At 40.4% G+C, this 22,404-nt stretch overlaps 1 protein-coding gene across 2 annotated transcripts in view; it reads right to left on the minus strand.

Moving 5' to 3' along the window:
* Window positions 1-1,167: 1,167 nt before the first annotated feature.
* Window positions 1,168-22,404, minus strand: part of UBXN8 (UBX domain protein 8) — a 30,896-nt gene continuing 9,659 nt past the window's right edge. Inside the window, exons 3-8 of one of the 2 annotated variants that reach the window (XM_035004083.1) lie at window positions 21,086-21,156; window positions 13,020-13,142; window positions 10,632-10,769; window positions 8,962-9,003; window positions 6,587-6,661; window positions 1,168-2,073 (exon numbers count right to left, since the gene is read on the minus strand). In XM_035004083.1, the coding sequence (XP_034859974.1) occupies window positions 1,906-2,073; window positions 6,587-6,661; window positions 8,962-9,003; window positions 10,632-10,769; window positions 13,020-13,142; window positions 21,086-21,156 (617 nt within the window). In that variant the 3' untranslated portion in view covers window positions 1,168-1,905. The remainder of the gene's footprint in view (window positions 2,074-6,586; window positions 6,662-8,961; window positions 9,004-10,631; window positions 10,770-13,019; window positions 13,143-21,085; window positions 21,157-22,404) is intronic. The other variant, XM_035004082.1, reaches the window with a different exon arrangement.

A 22,404-nucleotide genomic window follows, 5' to 3' on the forward strand; every position in this document is an offset into this window, starting at 1 on the left:
TGTGGGATATTCCAGACCCAATAAACAAAGTTAGACGTTGAGACGACTTATTATTTTCAAACATGTATTAAGCATCTACTATATACTAAGTACTTCTGGAGGGGAAAAAAAAAAGATACAATCCTTGCTTTTAAGGAATTATGTATTTGGGAAAACAAAAACACAGCGATAATACAGTGTAATAAATTCTACACAAGAGGTAAAAGGAGCATTAAAGAGAGGCCAATACACAGAGGAGTCAACTTAACTGACAACACACATAGGAAAAGAAAAAGGGAGTGACCACAACAAAGATCTTTTTATATCCCACACTTGTGAGTTGAACTTGGTATTAAAGTACATGACTATAACACTGCAGGAAAATGAAATGACCAGAGATACATATATATTTAAAAAATTCACCTATATTTTAATGTTTTCATTGTTTTATTTTTAAAATACTGATCCCAGAACTTGTAAATGTTCCAATTTAATGCAAGGTGAAATTAAATAAATCTTGACATTAATTCAGTAAACAATACATACCTTTCAAAAAGATCTTTATTAAAAAAAACTTTTTTTTCATTTAAGTTTTTATTTTAATCACCTGGTGCTCATGACAAGTGCCCTCCTTAATCCCCATCACCTATTTCAACCATCCCCCACCCACCTCCCCTCTGACAACCATCAGTTTGTTCTCTACAGTTAAGAGTCTGTTTCTTGGTTTGTCTTTTCCCGTTTTGTTTCTTAAATTCCACATGAATGAAATCATACGGTATTTGTCTTTCTTTGATTTCGCTTAGCATTATACTCTCTTGCTCCATCCATGTCACTGCAAATGGCAAATTGCATTCTTTTTATGGCCGAATAATATTCCAGTGTGTGTGTGTGTGTGTGTGTGTGTGTGTGTACCATCTCTTCTTTATCCATTCATCAACTGATGGGACACTTCGGCTGCTTCCATATCTTGGCTATTGTAAATAATGCTGCTATAAACACAGGGGTGCATGTATCTCTTTGAATTAGTGTTCTTGTATTCTTTGGGTAAATACCTAGTAGTGCAATTACTGAATCGTAGGGTGGTTCTATTTTTAATGTTTTGAGGAAACTCCATACTGTCTTCCATAGTGGCTGTAGCAGTTTGCATTCCCACCAACAGTGCAAGAGAGTTCCTTTTTCTCTACCTTCTTGCCAACACCTGTTGTTTCTTGTGTTGTTGATTCTAGCCATTCTGATAGGTATGAGGTAACAGCTCATTGTAGTTTCGATTTCCATTTCCCTGATGATCAGTGATGTTGAGCATCTTTTCATGTGTCTGTTGGCCATCTGTGTCTTCTTTGGAGAAATGTCTGTTCATGTCTTCTGCCCATTTTAAATTGGATTATTTGTTTTTTGGGTGTTGAGTTTTATAAGTTCTTTACACATTTTGGATACTAACCCTTTATCAGATATCAAAAAGAAGTTTAAAGCATTAAAGACCTTTGAAATGTCTTTAAAGTTTAATTTCTAGAAGCAGAACAAACATTCCTACTTAAAAGATTTTAGAGAGTTTGAACTGTGAAATGTTCAGTGTGGCAAGGTGGACTGCAGAGGCAGAAAAAAGAGTTGTATGACTTTGTTTTTCAACATAGTGATAAATGATGTCAGCCAGGAAAAATACAAACCATTGAGTGCCTTACTGTATACATTTTTATCTAGTTTTCATTTGGGACATTATAAGACAGCACATTCCAAAAACTATTATATGCAGAGAGCAATCCTTTTCTAATCCTTTATGTCCATACGTTCCCAAGGATATCAACATTCAAGTGTTTACCTCCTTGAGCTCGGTCAAGGAATGGCGTAATTTTCATGTGAATCCTTTATTGTCCTGTAAAGTCATGGCATCACTGATTTTATGAAGAACAGGTAGTTCTCATTTCTTAATTAGTTGCTCTGCTCTTTCTCCTCCACAATGAGTACGGTATCCACAGTTATTCCTGTGTCTTGCAGTGACCAGCCCCCCTCCACTTCCAGAGGCCGTCTGGGAAAGGAAGTAGAAAGGCTGTATCGGGATGTGTGGTACCCGATTTTCATCATCCAGTCAAGTAAGACCTAACAGATAAAAAGTTTAGCTATCAGATACTGGGCACAGTTGTATCCCTCTCTAGGTCATCATGATATTTTACAATTCTTTCACTGTTTCAAGGAAAACAGCATGCCAAGAATTGGTGAGATGCAAATAACCTTTAATACCTTTCCGAAATTTCAGAGAAGGCCTAGGGACTGAAGGCACCTACAGACATCAGGGGCATTTAACAAACAGCAAAGCCCCAATCCTAGGAAATGGAAAGGTTATTCAATTAAAAAGTTATGAACAAAAGGTTAGCATATGGGAAAAAAATTATTTAGATCAAAATCGAAGCCACTAGTCAAAATCACTCAGGAACTCTGTTACCAGAGACATGTCCAGGCCCCAGTGACTCTGCCTTATGATAGCCCAATTTCCAATGGGCTATTCCTATAAATTGAGAACATTTCCTGTTATGAAGATTTCCACAGTAATTGTCAAAACTTCCATTTCCTACTACCTAAAAATGCCTGCCAAAGGACTGTTTGCTGCTTTAGGAAGAAAGCTGGGTACTAGAATGTTCTTGGGGGAAGCTGGAGTATCAATTATAGATAATCTCTGACTTCTCCTGCTAACTACCATCCAAGAACCTACTGATACTCCATGTAATAAACATACATCCAGGTCATAAAGCTTCATAATTTTCCAATATTTGGATACATTAATTCAAGCAATCCCCACATAAACACTTACACCTTTGATCATTTGTCTTATTGCCATAGAATTCTCATCAATGAAATTAATTACCAAAAGATATATTTTATTATTTTATTATGTTCAGTTAGCCACTGTATAGTAGTACATCATTAGTTTTTGATGTAGTGTTCAGTGATTCATTAGTTGAGTATAACACCCAGTGCTCATCATAACATGTGCCCTCCTTAATACCCATCACCCTGTTACCCCGTCCCCCCCACCCCCCTCACCTCTGAAACCCTCAGTTTGTTTGCCGGGGTCCATAGTCTCTCATGGTTCATCTCCCTCTCTGATTTCTCCCCCTTCAGATTTCCCTCCCTTCCCCTATGGTCCTCCCTACTATTGCTTATGTTAAAGATTATACGAGGGGCGCCTGGGTGGCTCAGCTGGTTAAGCATCGGCCTTCGGCTCAGGTCATGATTCCAGGGTCCTGGGATCGAGCCCCACATGGGGCTCCCTGCTCAGTGGGGAGCCCACTTCTGCCTCTCCCTCTGCGCTCCCTCCCCCCTCTTTCTCTCTCAAATAAAGTCTTAAAAAAAAAGATAATATGAGTAAATTATCCCATAGGAACAGTGGCCCAATTTATATTCACAGGAACAATTAATGAGAATCACTGTTTTCTCCACACACTGGTCAAAACTGTGTATTCTTCTTTTTAATCTTTGACAACCTGAGACGTAGAAAATTCTGTCCCATTTTAATTTGCATTTCTTTGATTCTATTAAGGCCAAACATCTTTTTTTAAAGATTTTATTTATTTGGGCGCCTGGGTGGCTCAGTCGTTAAACGTCTGCCTTCGGCTCAGGTCATTATCCCAGGGTCCTGGGATCGAGTCCCACATCGGGCTCCCTGCTCGGCAAGAAGCCTGCTTCTCCCTCTCCCATTCCCCCTGCTTGTGTTCCTGCTCTCGCTATCTCTCTGTCAAATAAATAAATAAAATCTTCAAAAAAAAAAAAAAAGATTTTATTTATTTGTGAGAGAGAGAATGAGAGAGAGCATGAGAGGGGGAAAGTCAGAGGGAGAAGCAGACTCCCTGCTAAGCAGGGACACCCCCCCCCCCGCCGAAGCAGGACTCGATCCTGGGACTCCAGGATTTATGACCTGAGCTGAAGGCAGTCAGTTGCTTAACCAACTGAGCCACCCAGGCATCACTGTGTTAGTTTTACTTTCAAACAATTGCAGGACTAGGTCTCTCAATCCCATCCTTTATATAAGGAGCAACTAAGGTTTTTGATCTGTGTGAAAAATTTTCTGCAGATTGCTCATCAGCTTTTGGGGCCTTTACAAAGAGGGACCACCTAGAGAACACACTTGTCTACTTAACCGTAAATTGGTAGGTATATATGCTGGTTTCATACCATCACTGTTTCAAGAGGACTGTGCAGATGAAGTCTTAGGATCTGAAACAATGTAAAACAGAGCTGTATTGTTGCCTGTTTCCATTCATGCTCATTTCCATTTCCTTGAATGATGTGAAACACTTTAGAAAACTGCCTGCATGTCATCCAAGTATAAATCAAAGAAGTCAAATATCCTCATCTTTGCTGATGATACCATTATTCATTAAACTAAAATACTTGGGGCGCCTGGGTGGCTCAGTCGTTAAGCGTCTGCCTTCGGCTCAGGTCATGATCCCAGGGTCCTGGGATCGAGCCCCACATTGGGCTCCCTGCTCTGCGGGAAACCTGCTTCTCCCTCTCCCACTCCCCCTGCTTGTGTTCCTGCTCTCGCTATCTCTCTGTCAAATAAATAAATAAAAATCTATAAAAAAAAAAAAAGACTCTTTCAAAAAAAAAAACAAAACTAAAATACTTGAACTGTTGAAAATGGTCACTCGTATTTTCTGAAACAATTCAATGAACCATACCAAAACTAAATAAAAACCATCAGTAGTTCAATTTGGTCAACTATGTAAGAATACATTTTACAGTAATGCATCCCGGCCATCAGAATCTGATGCTTTACAGTTATATGGAAGCTTGACTTTCACTGAGTGGTGACCTGCCCTGAAATCTTTTCCTTATAATCTCATGCAGGCCTCTGGGGTCTCTAATAAGATCATCTTTAAAGGCTTAAGAGAGGGCACCTGGGTGGCTCAGTCGTTAAGCGTCTGCCTTCCGCTCAGGTAATGATCCCAGGGTCCTGGGATCGAGCCCCACATCGGGCTCCCTGTTCAGCAGGAAGCCTGCTTCTCCCTCTCCCACTCGCCCTGCTTGTGTTCCCTGTCTCACTGTCTCTCTCTCTGTTGAAAAATAAATTAAAAAAAAAAAAGATTAAAAAAAGGCTTAAGAGAGTCAGTTTACTTTTTTAGAGAGAGCATGGGCAAGGGGGTGGGAGAGGGAGAGGGTGAGAGAGAATCCCAAGCAGGCTCCACACTCAGTGAGGAGCCCAACTCGGGGCTTGATCTCACAACCCTGAGATCGCATCTTATGACCTGAGCTGCAATCAAGAGTCGGATGCTTAGCCAACTGAGCCACCCACGTGCCCCTCTGTATTTTATTTTTTTAAGATTATTTATTTATTTATTTGTCATAGAGAGAAAGTGTGTGCACAAGCAGGGGGAGCGGCAGGCAGAGGGACAAGCAGACTCCCCGCTGAGCAGGGAGCCCGATGCGGGACTCGATCCGAAGGACCCTGGGATCATTACCTGAGCCGAAGGCAAACACTTAACCATCTGAGCCACCCAGGCGCCCTTTTTTTTCTTTTTTTAATAAGATTTTATTTATTTACTTGAGAGAGAAAGAGAGATCATAAGAGGTGGGGAGGGGTGGAGGGAGAGGGAGAAGCAGGCTTCCCGTGGAGCAGGGAGCCCGATGCAGGGCTCGATCCCAGGACCCTGAGATCATGACATGAGCCGAAGGCAGATGCTTAACAGACTGAGTCACCCAGGTGCCCCTGAACTTTTTAATAGAATTTTACATTTCTATGTAGTCAAATCCATCAGTATTTTCCATTATAGTTCATAGCATGCTAGCCATAGAAGGTTAAATGCAAGAAACAGGACAGAAAACTATTTAGATATATTTCTAGGGGCGCCTGGGTGGCTCAGTCGGTTAAGCGTCTGCCTTCGGCTCAGGTCATGATGCCAGGGTCCTGGGATCGAGCCCCGCATCGGGCTCCCTGCTCTGCGAGGAGCCTGCTTCTCCCTCTCCCTGCTGCTCCCCACTACTTGTGCTTGCTCTCTCTCTGTCAAATAAATAAAATCTTTAAAAAAAAGATATATTTCTAATATAATGCATAATTAAGTGTGCTTAAAAGTAGAAATACACCAAAATATTAGCAGTTGGCCTTGGTGTCACACTGCAGATCAAGTCTTTTTTCTTTCTACTTTTCTGTTTTCCAAATTATTGCTAATGAACACAGGACTGTTTTTGAGAGGAAAAAAAAAATCTATTAGAACAAAAGGAAATAAACCCTAAAGAATGATCTGAAAATTACATATAAGCAATAGGGCTTAAGTTAATAACCCATCAAGGATAATGGGAACAAAGTTAATACTGGCTGATTCCTAGGGATTTGAGAGCATTGTATCTACCAAGCTGTGAAAATGTAATTAATAAAAAAACAACAAATAAAAAATAGGAAAAAAAGTGGGGAAAAAAAAAAAGCAGAAATCACAGTTCAAAAACATCCAGCATGCCTAATTATCCAAATTTCTGCAACACCGAGTACATATAAATGCCCTTTCCCACCCCTGAAGGGGGACCCAGACAAGAAAGTGGTAATACCTCTCCCACGGCATGGGAGTAAATTATTGTCAAATTCAACAAAAATTATTTCTCAGAACACAAATTTCCTCACCCGTGAACTGCAAGACTTAAGAAATCTTCTCCTCAGGACACACCCACTTGGACATCGGAGAGCAACAGTAACTACCTGAGGAATAAAAACGTTCAAATAAGAATTCCAATCTGCTGCTCTTTGCAATTTCAAAATTGCTACTCCTGTGAAACTTCTGTAATTCTACACAGCTAGTGTGGGGTTTTGTAGGCGTTTAGCTCTGAGAGTAGTAGGCCGACATAAAGGTCTAGATAAAAGTCACTCTAAATATAAAAATGCCTTCTGAAACGGAAGAACATCTTCCTATTGATCGAGGGGATCAATGACCGAGCCTTCCGGAGAGGACACCAGAAACTCGATACTTCTGTCTTTCCAGATAATATCAAGGTTGCATGTGGGATTCAAAATTCATCTACCAAACCAAGAAGATCCAGTGCCACCTCAGAGTCTACGGAGGAGAAAAACACTGAATTGGAAGGAAACAAAGTTTCCCAACTTACTCTGTCCTTGTAGGCTGTGCCCAGAGGAGTTGGTCCTAGCTGCTGGGACAGAGCTCCTGCTCCATCTGCTTTATGTATTGGGTTTCCCCATCATTTCTCCCTGATTAAACAGTTACATAGCTCTTTCTAAGCTCTTTCCAAGAGCTTGGAAACTGCTAGTTAATATTAAAAGACATTCAAAAAACAAAGAAGAGGAGGAAGTAATTTTTTTCTGAAGTTTATTAAATAATAACTGTCAGGAAACCCTTTTAAAAAATATTTTATTTATTTTTGCGAGAGGGCGAGAGAAAACGAGTACAAGCAGGGGGGAGCGAGAGAAGGAGAAGCAGACTCCCCGCTGAGCAGAGAGCCCAAACTGGTGCTGGATCCTGGGACCCTGGGATCATGACCTGAGCCGAAGGCAGACTTTTAACCGATTGAACCACCCAGGCGCCCCTCCTCTCATTTTTAAATTCTTACCGTGTTATTTAGAACTCTATGGATGGTTGTAATACTAAATGCATAACAGGCACTAGAAGAATCAAAGTGTACTGCTTAAGTAAGAATTGCATTAATTATGCATGGAGTCCCTCCCTCTCCTATCAGAAACGCACGGAGCCATTAGTTGGCTCATCTATCCGTCCGTTCCGACAGGCAAGCAGGCTTCGGCTGGAACGAGAATTTCCTCATGGCTCCTTATCATAATCACAGGTACCACATACACATACATACAGGGTGAAAGCTCTACCCAGTCTGTCCTGTAGCAATGAGGTCATGTGTTTTGAAGCCAGAGTAAATTCATAAAAGGTGCTCCCTGTCAAACCGGAGCTATATTTAATTGCTTCCGTATGATAAACGGTTGTCGTGGATACCAACCCAGTGCTTGATGAGAAGTGAGAATGTGGGGTGTGGGGGTCAGGATGGACATTAGCACAGACTTGAATTTGTTGGGTATAACAGAAAGGAATTAGAAGTTGTTTTTCTGTTTTTGTGTTTCTCCTGGAGGTTCCGTGTCAGGATTGCACCCTTCATCGTCTCTGTGACTTTTGGATTTTCCTCAGACATCCTACGTCCCCAACTGAAATGTTTGCGAATGTGTTGATACAAATGAGACCCTGCCAGGGGCTGTCCTGGCAGCCTCAAAACCGGTTTTCAAGGAGTCTAACAGTTGCTGAGCCCTAGACGCGGAAAAGCATCAGGGCTTTCCTTTGCCTGAAAGACTTCAGGGCTTTAAAGACGCGCAGCCGGGCAGAGGGCAGCTCAGCACGGAGTGGAGGTTCCGTCGGACCCCGCACCCCAAAACCCCAAACCATCTTTCAACTCAAACATCTACACAGTAGCTGCATTCTTCAGCTCCTCTATTTTAGGAGGAAAACTACAATTTGAAGTCATCTGCCCATACTGATTCCGTTTTCATAAGTAGTTCCTGGGGCGCCTGGGTGGCTCAGTCGGTTAAGCACCTGCCTTCGGCTCAGGTTGTGATCTCGGGGTGCTGGGATCGAGCCCCGCATTGGGCTCCTTGGTCAGCGGGAAGCCTGCTTCTCCCTCTCCCTCTGCCTGCCTACTGTGCTCATGCGCTTTCACTCTCTCTGTCAAATAAATAAATAAAATCTTTTAAAAAATAACGAACTCCTTTGCTGACCTCAAGTTTGGAAAAGCCCACGAAATTGTTTCTCTGTCCGATGAAGTGGGAGGGCTCTAAACATCCTCCCCGCCCCCCCGCCCACCTCAGGGGACAGAGAGCCAGCTCCAAAACAGGACTAGAACTACGGGGTTTGAGATTACACCACATTCAAAACAGACCTAATTACAGTGCTCTCTTCTCTTTCTAAACCCAAACCAAGAGAAGATGTACTCACTTGATGTTAAAGAAAACAGAAAATACATTTAATTTCCAAAGGAAAAAAATAAGCTTACTTCTTCAGCTGTTTCAGGAGGTTCTTCAGGGAGACTAAGAACCTAAAGATAAATGAGGATTTGTAAGAGGAATGTAAACATTTTGAAGAAGAAAAAAAATAACAATCTCAGCGAGAAGGGTTCCTTTTAATATAGAGTTTAGGCATATCTAAGCTTAATGAGATCTTTTAACAGACATTTATAAAAAATTTATAATATGAAAGAGCTCAATTAATAAACATTTTTGGGGAAGCAACTTTGTGCTAAACAGATGATAATAACAGGAGGTGAGGTGACAGCTACCCATCTATGCTCATGTAAGAATCTTATTTTTATGATATTCCAAGATACTATATAAAATATATTATTTAAAGAAACCGAGGATAAATATTAAGTTTAATAGACCCCCACATTATTTAGGTTCATATATATATGTATGTACACACACACACATTTTAAGTGCATATTTTCCTTCATTGGCACTTCTAGGGGACTAGATAACCACCATTCACTTTGGTTGCCTTCATGATTTACTCTGGTTTCCCTATTTCAATTTATCCGTTACAAAACCAGGTGTTCAGACCATCTTCTCTCACTAAACACTGTTGCCAACAATTTCACCTTCAGGGATGCTTTTTGTTTTTTAATACCACAGACTCATGTTTTATGGCATTTTATCTAACCAACATTAATTGCATCTTATCAAATAAACCATTTGGGGCGCCTGGGTGGCTTAGTTGGTTGAGCGACTGCCTTTGGCTCAGGTCATGATCCTGGGGTCCTGGAATAGAGTCCCGCATCGGGCTCCCTGCTCGGCGGGGAGTCTGCTTCTCCCTCTGACCCTCTCATGCTCTGTCTCATTCTCTGTCTCAAATAAATAAATAAAATCTTTAGAAAAAAAAATAAACCATTTGTTTTCCTTTGGTATCAAAAGCATAGGTTGACGGTCAACCAAAATTTACCATCAACTTGAGACGACTCTTGTTCTTAACAAAAGGTAAAGAATCCTGAATTTTAAATTAGTCCATATAGTTCATTAGATCTTTTAAAAATGCTAGAAATAGTTCAGTGACCCGACTGCCACCTTCAAGCCCCATTAAGGGACCAAGAAACTTCAAACAGAGAAGCAACACATTAGAAACTATTTTCAGGGAAAATACAGCCTCTCAGCTTTCCCTCAGAGTTAGTACAAAGAGACCTATTCCCAACCTCTGCCACCTCCAAATGAGAGTCAACTTGGGGACTGAAGATTTGAAAGAACAGAAGGAATAATAAATCTGAGCACTGTTCCAAAGTGAATGGTTGCTAACCCATTTCCTAGCAAGGCCACTGAGAAAAACTGACACTCACTAAATATGGGTTAACCATATCTTAGCTACCTGTAGGAATGTTTCCGTTAATAAACATATTTTTCATTTCTACATAATTGAATTCCTTCCTCAAAAAGAACCGAGTATTTTCAAAACCTATTAGCATTTTTTTCATAGCTTCCTTCTACGTGGCGTTCAGAACATTAATACCAAATACGAGAAGTGATTCTCAATGAAGCTGACCCCTTCGTAAGGCAGTGGGAAGATACCATCTGGATTAAAAGCCAGTCCTAATCTTCACTCAGTATACCACCTGGCCCAGAGAGCAATATTCCTACTGCAAACTGATACAATTACATGAGTAGGCATTTAGAAATGAACCTCCTTCTGCATGGGCTGCTCAGCAGATGGTGAAATTTTACTTAAAGGCTTAGGCAAGTTTCGTCTCTTTGCTGCTTCTCTGTTTGATGTTTTAAAAGCTGTCTGACTCTCATTTTCAAGTGCCAAATCCTCGTCACCCTGGTCAAAAACAACAGACAATTTCTAAATGCTGTTACCAACTTTATTCTATCACAGTGGTTATTTCTTTTACCCTGATGGCATTTCAATAAAAAATAGAATTTAGTTGGGATGCCTGGCTGGCTCAGTCAGTAGAACATGTGACTCAATCTCAGGGTCGTGAGTTCAAGCCCCACGTTGGGCGTGGAGCCTACTAAAAAATAAAAAAAATAAAAAAAAATAATAATTTAGTCATTATTAGGCCCAGAAATTTGAAGTATTATCTCCTTAGACAAGAAAACATGGAGCTAACATCTTGTAGAAACTACCCTATATCCAGCTCTGGGGCTCCCTCTGATAGATACAAGGCTGAGAGGGATCGTTCCCCAGGATCAGTCAGGATGGAAGAAAGAAGAAAACCTGAATGATATCCTTTTCTCCTTTCTTTAAAGGAAGCAAGACAGGGGCACCTGGGTGGCTCAGTCATTTAGCATCTGCCTTCGGCTCAGGTCACGATCCCAGGGTCCTGGGATCAAGCCCCGCATCAGGCTCCCCGCTCTGCGGGAAGCCTGCTTCTCCCTCTCCCACTCCTCCCTGCTTGTGTTCCCTCTCTCGCTATGCCTCTCTCTGTCAAATAAATAAATAAAATCTTTTAAAAAAAAATAAAGGAAGCAAGACAGTGCAAGGGATTATGCCTCAAAAGGCCATGGAAATAGAAGATGTACGTACAAACATGTCTGTATATGTGACCATGTGATACTTTCATAGCTGAACGCGGCCCTAGAATCCTTTTATATATGAACATGTTTAAGTTCTCAAATTCAAACTCTCATCTTTCTTTGAGTTAATCACTTTAGAAGGCAAAGGATTTTATTCCAGAAATCATAAAGATTACTTTTTATTAATATTACCCATTAAAACCTTTTCCTGTGCAAAATAATTGTCAGATTCTCAGATACATGCTTATTTAGTTCAATAATGCCTTTTTTCCACATCTATTGACTTGTAAATGTTCTCCTCATCAGATGAAAATGGCCACCATTTTCGTAGGCTGTCTTCCCCCTTCCTTTGTCCTAAGAAAACTTGGAAGGAGCAAGGGCAATGCGAGTCAGGAGACCTTCATGCTCACCAATTAACTGGCCAAACTTAGGCTGTCTGACTGCAAAGTACTGGGCTCCATCAGTTGATGCCTACACTTTCTCTCAGCAATTAACATCCCGATTCTCACATTCTTGATAGTCCTATGGGCCTTAAATCATAACAATGCCAACAGTCTGCTCTGTCCCTGACTTATTGTTGTCCCCACCAACTAGGTTAAAATATAAACTAGTATTGCCATGAAGACACAGCCTAAAAGCAAGGGGCAGAATGACTAATTCACATCGTGACCATTTCAGAAAAAGATGTGGCTGGCTAAAACCAGGCTGTCTATGTCCAACACCACCAAACCGAACAGAAGACAAACTCATCTCAGAAGTGAAATGACTCCCCAGAGCAGGTGCATTTCACGTTGCACATCTTTCACAGTAATTTCATTACCCAACCTTGATTGCTTTATGGCCTATTTACCATTATGAAATGAATAAAAACTGATTCTGCTTCACTATAAGAATCCTATTAACCTTTACGGGATTATTTTCTTTACAAGATGGTAAAAGGTGCAATATAAACAGAGAGCAAAAAAACAACCCCAAAAATGTTTGGGACAGAAATGATCTTATACATAAAATCTGTGGCCAATTACTCTAAAACTTAATTCCTTTATGAATATTCTTTTTCCTCTGTAACAAAACTTGGAATTGTGAACTTCCAGTAGCAAATGATGAAGTTCAGATTCAATGCCAAAGGAAAAAAGAGCCAAAGGTTAATTTGGCTTTACAGAAACAGAGTCAAACATAATGAGTATAATGTGAGCTTATAGTACCGGGGAGATCTTACTTAAGAAAAGATCTGAATTTCCTCATATAAAATATGGTGATTAGTCAACAGTTTTCTCAAAGACTACCGTATGTTAGAGCTTCTCAAGCATCTAAGTTATATGCTCTTTAGGCACCAAAAGCATTTACCCTTCAACACACATATATGCTCTATGTCAGTAAAGACTCCTAAAAAACTGCCCGTACTAATGGCTTAACATCATTTGAAAATTTAAAAAATCAATATATGTGATATACTTATACATTATACGTCCTTATCCAATGCGTGTAATATACATCTATTGCATATATGTAATAGCAGAATTCAAAATATAAAGTGAAAATATTTTCTAACCCCAAGTTTATGACCATTGCTCAACTTCCAGGTTTCACCCGTCATCTGATAAAAGCGTTCTTCCAGTTTTCTCAACTTCATTTCCTGGTGAGGTTTTAGAACGTTCTCTATGTATCTGCTGGCCTGTTCAAAAAAATAAATGAGGTGTTGTTACTGTAACATTCCTAAGATTTTATGTTGTCTGTAAAGTTGTTAAATAGGAACCAGGTGAAGAAATTGTGTTTTCACACTCACTCAATTTTGCCAAAAAAGCAGCATCCTCCACTTTAATAGCACTCTCTAAAAATCTTCATTTATACATAATGCCGATAAAGACAAATGTTCTGTATTTATGCTTATCTGGCAGTCTGCCTCTATCACTTTTAGTGTGTTTTCATTTCTTTTTTTTTTTTAAATATGATTTTATTTAAGTAATCCCTACACCCAACGTAGGGCTCAAACTCATGACCCTGAGATCAAGCGTTGTGTGCTCCACCGACTGAGCCAGGCAGACGCCCCTTTACTGCATTTTCAGTGTGATGAAAACTTACTAGGAGCTAGGGATGTCAAGATGCCTAGGACGTGATCCTTGACCTCTAGGAGCTTCAAGTCAGAGCCGTTTGTTGAAGGCATGATGCCCAACACATGAAGTCACTTGGAAGAGAGTTCACTGAATAGCTTAATCATAGTAAAGCTGAACATATTTTTGAACTTAAAAGAAATGGAGATTCTGGTTTTAAGATGACAGAGTGAAATTTCTGCCTCCCTCTCCTCTTGAGACTCATCTCTAAACGACCAAGGGAACAAGAAAGAGAAAGCTAAATTCCATCGCTGGTGAAACGGAGAAATACTATAAGCACCAAACCCACTGCATGTAAGGACCTACGGAGAAGGGGGCAACTGATTCAACACAGTGAGAAACCTGCAGCCAAAGTGCGTGCAGGGGAGGACAGCAGTACAAAGCAAGCCAGGGCGCTCCAGAGAGCCGGGAGGGCCAAGGAAGACGACACACATATACCACAGTGGCGGGGGACGCCGAGCCTCAACCAGAGAGTGTGAACCAGAGAGGCTACAGAGTCCCAGATCCCAGTCTTAGTGACAGCAGGAGTGCACACTCAAACAACTGAGTACATGAAGATGTACACACTGACAAGTGAGACTCCCCAGCCGCCTTCCCCACTTGTCTCAGACTGCTGGCAGCCCGGCTTTAACCCCCAAGGCGAGAGAATGGAGGTGCCCTCTCTGGAGAAGGTGAATTGCAAAAGAACAAAAGAACAAAGAGACAGTGACAAAGCTAAACTACTCCTCCATCACATCACCCTACACCAGCAGACAACCCATCAAACCCTGACCACATACAAAGAAATTCCAAGTAGCTTTATTTTCCTTTTCTGTTTTGTTTAAGTAGAACTTATGACCAGTAAAGAACCTAAAGCTTGATGCAATTTTACAAATGCATATTCCACCAATTAACTTTTTAGTGTATCTCTTTTTCTTTTTAAAGATTTCATTTATTTATTTGAAAGGCAGTGCGCGAGAGAGCACGAGCAAGCGGAGAGGAAACGGGAGAAGCAGACTGCCCTGCTGAGCAGGGAGCCCGACTCAGGGCTCGATCCCAGGACTCTGGGATGCTGCCTGAGCTGAAGGCAGTTGCTTAACCAACTGAGCCATACAGGCGCCCCTTAGTGCATCTCTCTTAAAGCTGAAAGGACAGAGCCAAGGATTACCACATGATTAAAGTCTCCAACATGAAAAATGGAGACTATAATTAACAGAGAAAAAGGAATTTGGAAAACCACACTGGAATTTTGAGGTTAATGGTGCAATATTTCAAAATTCTAGGGATTTTCAATCTGCAATTCTATGCCAAATCAAACTATCAAGTGTCGGAAGAGAAAAATCACCTTTTTACAATGCCAAGCCTCAAAATTTTTATTTATCAGCAGGTACATATCTGCACAAGTTGGGCACTTCACCATGCACATACATAGACTATATTGAGACACTGATTAATTTTTTGTCCAAAGAGAGAACTTTAATGGGATAAAGACTTTTGCCAAACAAAAGAATCCTAACTTTACACACCCTTAGGAATTATAGATGCCAGTTAGCAGATAGTTGGCATCTAGATGTAATTATAATTTACTAATTATCATGCAAAGCTTTACAATTAACAGTTACTTCCACAAGAAATAACTTTAAACTTCAAAAGTTCAAATATTTACAAGAGAGTTTCTTACAAAAGATCTTACAAGGACATTTTTATTGTTCTAAATTCAGATCGGGGGGCTCCTGGGTGGTTCAGTCGTTGGGCATCTGCCTTCGGCTTGGGTCATGATCCCGGGGTCCTGGGATCAAGCCCCGCATTGGGCTCCCTGCTTGGCGGGAGGCCTGCTTCTCCCTCTCCCACTCCCCCTGCTTGTGTTCCCTCTCTCAGGTTCTGTCAAATAAATAAAATAAAAATCTTTATAAATAAATAAATTAATTAATTAATTAATTAATTCAGATCAGGGTAGTTACAAATGTAGTAATCTCCCATCTCCCAACAAATACATAGGCTTTTACTCTTGTGATTTGTTTTCAGCCTTCGCTTGTTTACTTAAAAAGGAATAATTTGTTCACCAGAAGAACAAGTTGTTTAGATGTTGAAACACGGTGATAGCAAGTTGAAAACAAGTTGATAGCTTTCAAAATATTAATGCCCTTGTACCAAGGCCTTTGTAAAAGGTTTATGTTTTTAATATTTAGGCGAAAGTCCACAGGGGTCTCCTCTTTCACAAAGGTTAATCATCAATCTGGCAACTGCCTGAGTGCTGACAGTTCAAGGTCAAGAAATAAGTGTTGGATAATCATCCACAGGAAATGTAATTCCTAGCTATCAAACAAAATCTTGAATAGGATACAGCAAAAGCAATGCTCAGAGGGAAAGTTATAGCTGTAAACATCTAATTAAAGAAGAATGATCTTAAATCAATAAGTTAACTTTACAACTTAAAAAACTGTAAAAAGCACAAACTAAACAGAAAATAGAACAGGAAAACAACCAGAACCAAAATTGGTTCTTTGAAAAGATCAACAAAACTGACAAACCTTTACCTTGATGAAGAAAAAGAGAAGACAAATAACTAAAATCAGAAATGTGAGGATATTACTACCAGCCTTACAGAAATAAAAAGGATTAGAAAAAGAATTTTAGAACGATTGTAGACCATCAAATCAGAAAACCAAGATGAAGTAGACAAATTCCTAGAAACACACAAATTGCCTAAACTGATTCAAGAAGAAATAGGAAATCTCAACAGACCTAACAAAATATTGCATCAGTAATTAAAAACCTCCCAATAAAGAAGAGTAGGACCAGATGGGTTCATAGGTGAATTCTATCAAACCTTTAAAGAAGAGTTAACCCTGATCCTGTTGAGATTCCAAAAAAATAAAAGAGGCTAGAACAATTCCTAATTAATTCTGCAAGGTCATCATTATCCTGACACCAAAGACAGACAAAGACACTACAAGAAAATATAAATCCCTTATAAATATAAATGCAAATATCCTCAACAAATTTCAGCAAACTGAATCCAATAACATTTTAAAAGGATTATATGCCAGCGAAGTGTGATTTACCCCAAAAATGCAAGATGTTTCAACATAAGAAAATCAATCAATATAATATGTATGAATAAAACAAAGGGGGGAAAACCACATGATCATCTCAATTGATAAAGAAAAAGCATTTGACAAAATTCAACACTCTTTATGGTAAAAATACTCAGAAACTAGGAATAGGAAGGAACTTGCTCAACATGACGAGTGTCTAGAAAAAAATCCATAGCTAACATTACATTCAATGGTGGAAGACTAAAAGCTTTCTACCAGGAACAAGACAAAGATGCCTGCTTTCACCACTGCTACTCAACACTGTTTAGAAATTTCAGCTAGAGCAACAGGAAAGAAAAGAAGAAATAAACAGTACCAATTTTGGAAAGAAAGAAGTAAAACTATCCCTATTCTCAGATGACATGATCTTATGTAGGCATACATCGGAGATATTGCAGGTTCAGTTTGCAATAAAGTAAATAATAAAGCAAGTCAAATTAATTTTCTGGTTTCCCACTGCATTTAAAAGTTATATTTATACTACACTGTACTCTACCAAATGTGCAATAGCATTACATCTACAAAAAAGTACATACTTTAATCTAAAAATACTTTATTGTTGGGGTGCCTGGGTGGCTCGGTCGGTTAAGTGTCTGCCTTGGGCTCAGGTCATGATCCTAGGGTCCTGGGATCCAGCCCCCCATTGCATTGGGCTCCCTGCTCAGTGGGGAGTCTGCTTCTCCCTCTGTCCCTTTCCCCTGCTTGTGCTCTCTCTCAAATAAATAAATAGAATCTTTAAAAAAAAAATACTTTATTGTTAAAAAATGCTAACCATTATCTGAGCTTTCAGTGAGTTATAATTACGGATCACAGATTATCACAACAAATATAATAATGAAAAAGTTTGAGGGCGCCTGGGTGGCTCAATTGGTTAAGCGACTGCCTTCGGCTCAGGCCATGATCCTGGAGTCCCAGGATCGAGTCCCACATCAGGCTCCCTACTCGGCGGGGAGTCTGCTTCTCCCTCTGACCCTCCCCGCCTCATGCTCTCTCTCTCATTCTCTCTCTCTCTGTCAAATAAATAAATAAAATCTTTAAAAAAAAAAGAAAAAAGAAAAAGTTTGAAATATTGCAAGAATTACCGAAATGTGACAGAGACACAAACTCAGCAAATGCTGTTGGAAAAAATGGAATCAAGAGACTTGCTCAGGGCGCCTGGGTGGCTCAGTTGGTTAAGTGACTGCCTTCGGCTCAGGTCATGATCCTGGAGTCCCTGGATCGAGTCCCGCATCGGGCTCCCTCCTCGGCGGGGAGTCTGCTTCTCCCTCTGACCCTCCCCCCTCTCATGTACTCCCTCTCTCTCATTCTCTCTCTCTCAAATAAAAATAAATAAAATCTTAAAAAAAAAAAAAAAAGAAACTTGCTCAATGTAGAGTTGCCATAAACCTTTAATTTGTTAAAAAAAAAAAAAGTATCCACGAAGCACAATTAAGTACAATAAAACAAGATTTGCCTGTATATAGGAAATCCGAAGAATCCACACACAGCAACCACTAGGGCTAATAAACAATGAACAAAGGACAGGGTACAAGATCAACACACAAAAATCATTTGTATTTGTGTACATTGAGCAATGAAAAATCAAAAAAGGAAATTAAGAAAACAACAATTACATTTAAAACAGCATCCAAGGGGCGCCTGGGTGGCTCAGTCGTTAAGCGTCTGCCTTCGGCTCAGGTCATGATCCCAGGGCCCTGGGATCGAGTCCCACATCGGGCTCCCTGCTCGGCGGGAGGCCTGCTTCTCCCTCTCCCACTCCCCCTGCTTGTGTTCCTGCTCTCGCTATCTCTCTGTCAAATAAATAAATAAAAATCTTTAAAAAAAAAAAAACAGCATCCAAAATAAAATATGCAGAAATAAACTTAGCCAAAGGGGTGAAAACTATATGCACTGAAAACTATAAAATATTGCTGGAAGAAATTAAAGATATAAATAAATGGAAAGACATTATAGGTTTATGGATTGAAAGATAATATCATTAAGATGTCAATACTAGGCAAAGCAAGGAAGACTTAATATTATAAACTGTCAATACTACCCAAAGCAATCTATGGATTTCAATGTAATCATTCCCAAAATCCCACAGGCTTTTTTTACAGAAATGGAAAAGCCAACTCAAATTCATATGAAATTGCAAAAAGCCCCAAATAGCCAAAACAATATTGAAAAAAAAGAAACTGAACCCCCACCTCACACCATATACAAAACTTAACTCAAAGTGGGTTAATAACCTAAATATAAAAGCTAAAACTCTACAACTCTTGGAAGAAAATATATAGTAGTAAATCTTCATGACTTTCTATTTGACAATGGATTCTTAAATAGGACATCGAAAGCAGGAGCAACACAAGAAGTAAATAATTGGATTTCATCAAAACTTTTGTGCATCAAAGGATACTATCAAAAGAGTGAAAAGGCAACCTGCACAATGGGAGAAAATACTTGGAAATTATGTATCTGATAAGAGTCTAGTTTTCAGAATCCATAAAGAACTCCTATAAAAAACAAAAAGACAGGGGCGCCTGGGTGGTTCAGTTGGTTAAGCGACTGCCTTCGGCTCAGGTCATGATCCTGGAGTCCCGGGATCGAGTCCCGCATCGGGCTCCCTGCTCGGCAGGGAGCCTGCTTCTCCCTCTGACCCTCCCCCCTCTCATGTGCTCTCTCTCTCTCATTCTCTCTGTCTCAAATAAATAAATAAATAAAATCTTAAAAAACAAAAAACAAAAAAACAAAAAGACAAACAACCCAATCCAAAAATGGGCAAAGAACTTGAACAGACATTTCTGCAGAGAAGATGTTAGGGTAGACATTTCTCCAACAAGCACATGAAAAGATTCTCAACATCATTAGTCATTAGGGAAATGCAGATCAAACCACAAGGTGATACCATTTCATACTCATTACAATGGGTATTTAAAAGGATGGGGGGTGGGAATAATAAATATCAGTGAGGATATGGAGAAACTGGGCTGCTCAGATATTGCTGGTGAGAATATAAAATGGTATAGCTGGTGTAGAAACTAGTCTGGTGGTTCCTCAAGAAGTTAAACATAGAATTACTATATGACCCAGCAATTCCACTCCTATGTATATACCCAAAAGAACTGAAAAAAGGTACTCAAAGACTTGTGCCCAAATAGTCATAGTGGCACTATTCATAATAGCTAAAAGGTGGAAACCTAAATGTCAACCAGCAAATGAATGGAGAAACGAATTTTGATATATCCATATAATGAAGTATTATTCCCCCACAAAAAGGAATGAATCAATACATGTATTGATACATGTATATGGATGAACCCCAAGAACATTATGCTAAGTGAAAGAAGCCAGACAGAAAGGTCACATGTTATATGATTCCATTCACATGAACTATCCAGAAGAAATTCATACAAACAGAAAGTAGGGATGCCTGCGTGGCTCAGTTGGTTGGGTGGCTAACTCTTGATTTTGGCTTGGGTCACAGTCTCGGGGTCCTGGGACTAAGCCCTGCATTGGGCTCTGCACTCAGAGGGGAGTCTGCTGGAGGATTTTTTTTTCCTCCCTCTCCCTCCGCCCCTCCCCCTGCTCACTCTCTCTCTCTCCAATAAATAAATCTTTTTTTTTTTAAATTTTATTTATTTATTGGAGAGAGAGATCACAAGCAGCGGGGAAAGGTAGAGGGAGAAGCAGACTACCCGCTGAGCAGGGAGCCCAATGCGGGGCTCGATTCCAGGACCGCGGGATCACGGCCTGAGCCAAAGGCAGACACTTAACGACTGAGCCACCCAGGCGCCTCTTGTTTTGTTTTTTTTAAGATTTATTTATTTGATGGGGTGCCCCTTGTTTTGTTTTTTTAAGATTTATTTACTTGATGGGGTGCCCCTTGTTTTGTTTTTTTAAGATTTATTTGATGGGGCGCCTGGGTGGCTCAGTCATTAAGTGTTTGCCTTTGGCTCAGGTCATGAACCCAGGGTCCTGGGATCGAGCCCTGCATTGGGCTCCCTGCTCCACAGGAAGCCTGCTTCTCCCTCTCCCGCTCCCCCTGCTTGTGTTCCCTCTCTCGCTGTCTCTCTCTGTCAAATAAATAAATAAAATCTTAAAAAAACAAACAAACCAGAAAGCAGACTGGGGGTTACCAGAGGACAGAAGGAGCAGGGAATGGGGAAGTGACTATTAATAGGTGTGGGGTTTTCTTTTGGGGTAAAGAAAATGTTTTGGAACTTGAGATAGTAGTTGCACAACACTAAAAAAGTTCTAAATGCCACTGAACTGTACATTTTAAATTGGTTTATTTTTTTTATTTGGTAATTTTATGTCATGTGAATTTGACCTCAATAATTAAAAAATCTGAGCACAAACACAGAAAGCAATAGACCTCAATTTTAGATGCTCCAGATATTCTGTATTCTCTCTCTATATACATATACTCTCTAAAAATTATACTTTACCTTTTCACTCTGTGCCTCTTGTTGTTTTTTTCTGACAAGTTTTTGCCTTTTCTCATTCTTCTCTTCTTCTTCTAAGACAGCAAAACATAAAAGTGCTTTTTAATTCCCAACTAGGATAAACTGAATGCTCTTTTCTCTGAAAATACTCTGTAGATAAAACATTTTGGGGGGCGCCTGGGTGGCTCAGTCAGTTAAGCGTCTGCCTTCGGCTCAGGTCATGATCTCAGGGTCCCGGGATCGAGTCCCGCATCGGGCTACCCGCTCAGCAGTGAGTCTGCTTCTCCCCCCCTCTCTGCCCCTCCCCGCCTTGTGCTCTCTCAGTCTGTCAAATAAATAAATGAAATCCTAAAAAAAAAAAAAAAAAAAAGAATGATTATGTTGGGGAGTGCCTGGGAGGCTCAGTTGGTTAAGCATCAGACTCCTGATCTCCGCTCAGGTCTTGATCTCAGGGCTGTGAGTTCAAGCCCTGCACTAGGTTCCACACCTTACTTTAAAAAAAAAAGTTGGGGGGCACCTGGGTGGCTCAGTCATTAAGCGTCTGCCTTCGGCTCAGGTCATGATCCCAGGGTCCTGGGATCGAGTCCCACATCGGGCTCCCTGCTCCGCGGGAAGCCTGCTTCTCCCTCTCCCACTCCCCCTGCTTGTGTTCCTGCTCTCACTATCTCTCTCTCTGTCAAATGAATAAATAAATAAATCTTAAAAAAAAAAAGTTGGATTAGGGGCGCCTGGGTAGCTCAGATGGCTGGGCGTCTGCCTCGGCTCGGGTCATTGTCCCAGGGTCCTGGGATCGAGCCCCACGTTCGGCTCCTGGCTCAGCGGGGAGCCTGCTTCTCCCTCTGCCTCTCCCCCTGCTCGTGCTCTCTCTCTCTCTCTCTCTGTATCTCTGTGTCTTGAATGAATGGATAAAATCTTTAAAAAAAAAAAAAGTTAAAAAAATTAAATTTAAAAAAAGTTGGATTTTAAGTGTTTTAAGTGTAGGCCCTTGATAGGGCTTCAGCAGCTCCAAGACATGGCATGGAAGCTCATTACTGCACCTGAGTGTGGAACGCTGCACTGCAGACATGAGTACCATTTGGTCACCCTTGGACATGACCATAAATAAAAGCAACATGCCTGGGCGCACCTGGCTGTCTCAGTCAGTGGAGCATGTGACTCTTGATCTCCGGATTGTGAGTTCGAGCCCCATGTTGGATGTAGGGATTGCTTAAAAATAAAAACATAAAATCATAAAATCATTTATTTTATTTTTTTTTAAGATTTTATTTATTTATTTGACAGAGAGAGCACAAGTATGCAGAGAGGGAGAAGCAGGCTTCCCG

This window comes from Mirounga leonina, unplaced genomic scaffold (assembly GCF_011800145.1).
Source record: "Mirounga leonina isolate KUSES-001 unplaced genomic scaffold, KU_Mleo_1.0 Mir_128, whole genome shotgun sequence".
Classification (NCBI taxonomy): domain Eukaryota; kingdom Metazoa; phylum Chordata; class Mammalia; order Carnivora; family Phocidae; genus Mirounga; species Mirounga leonina.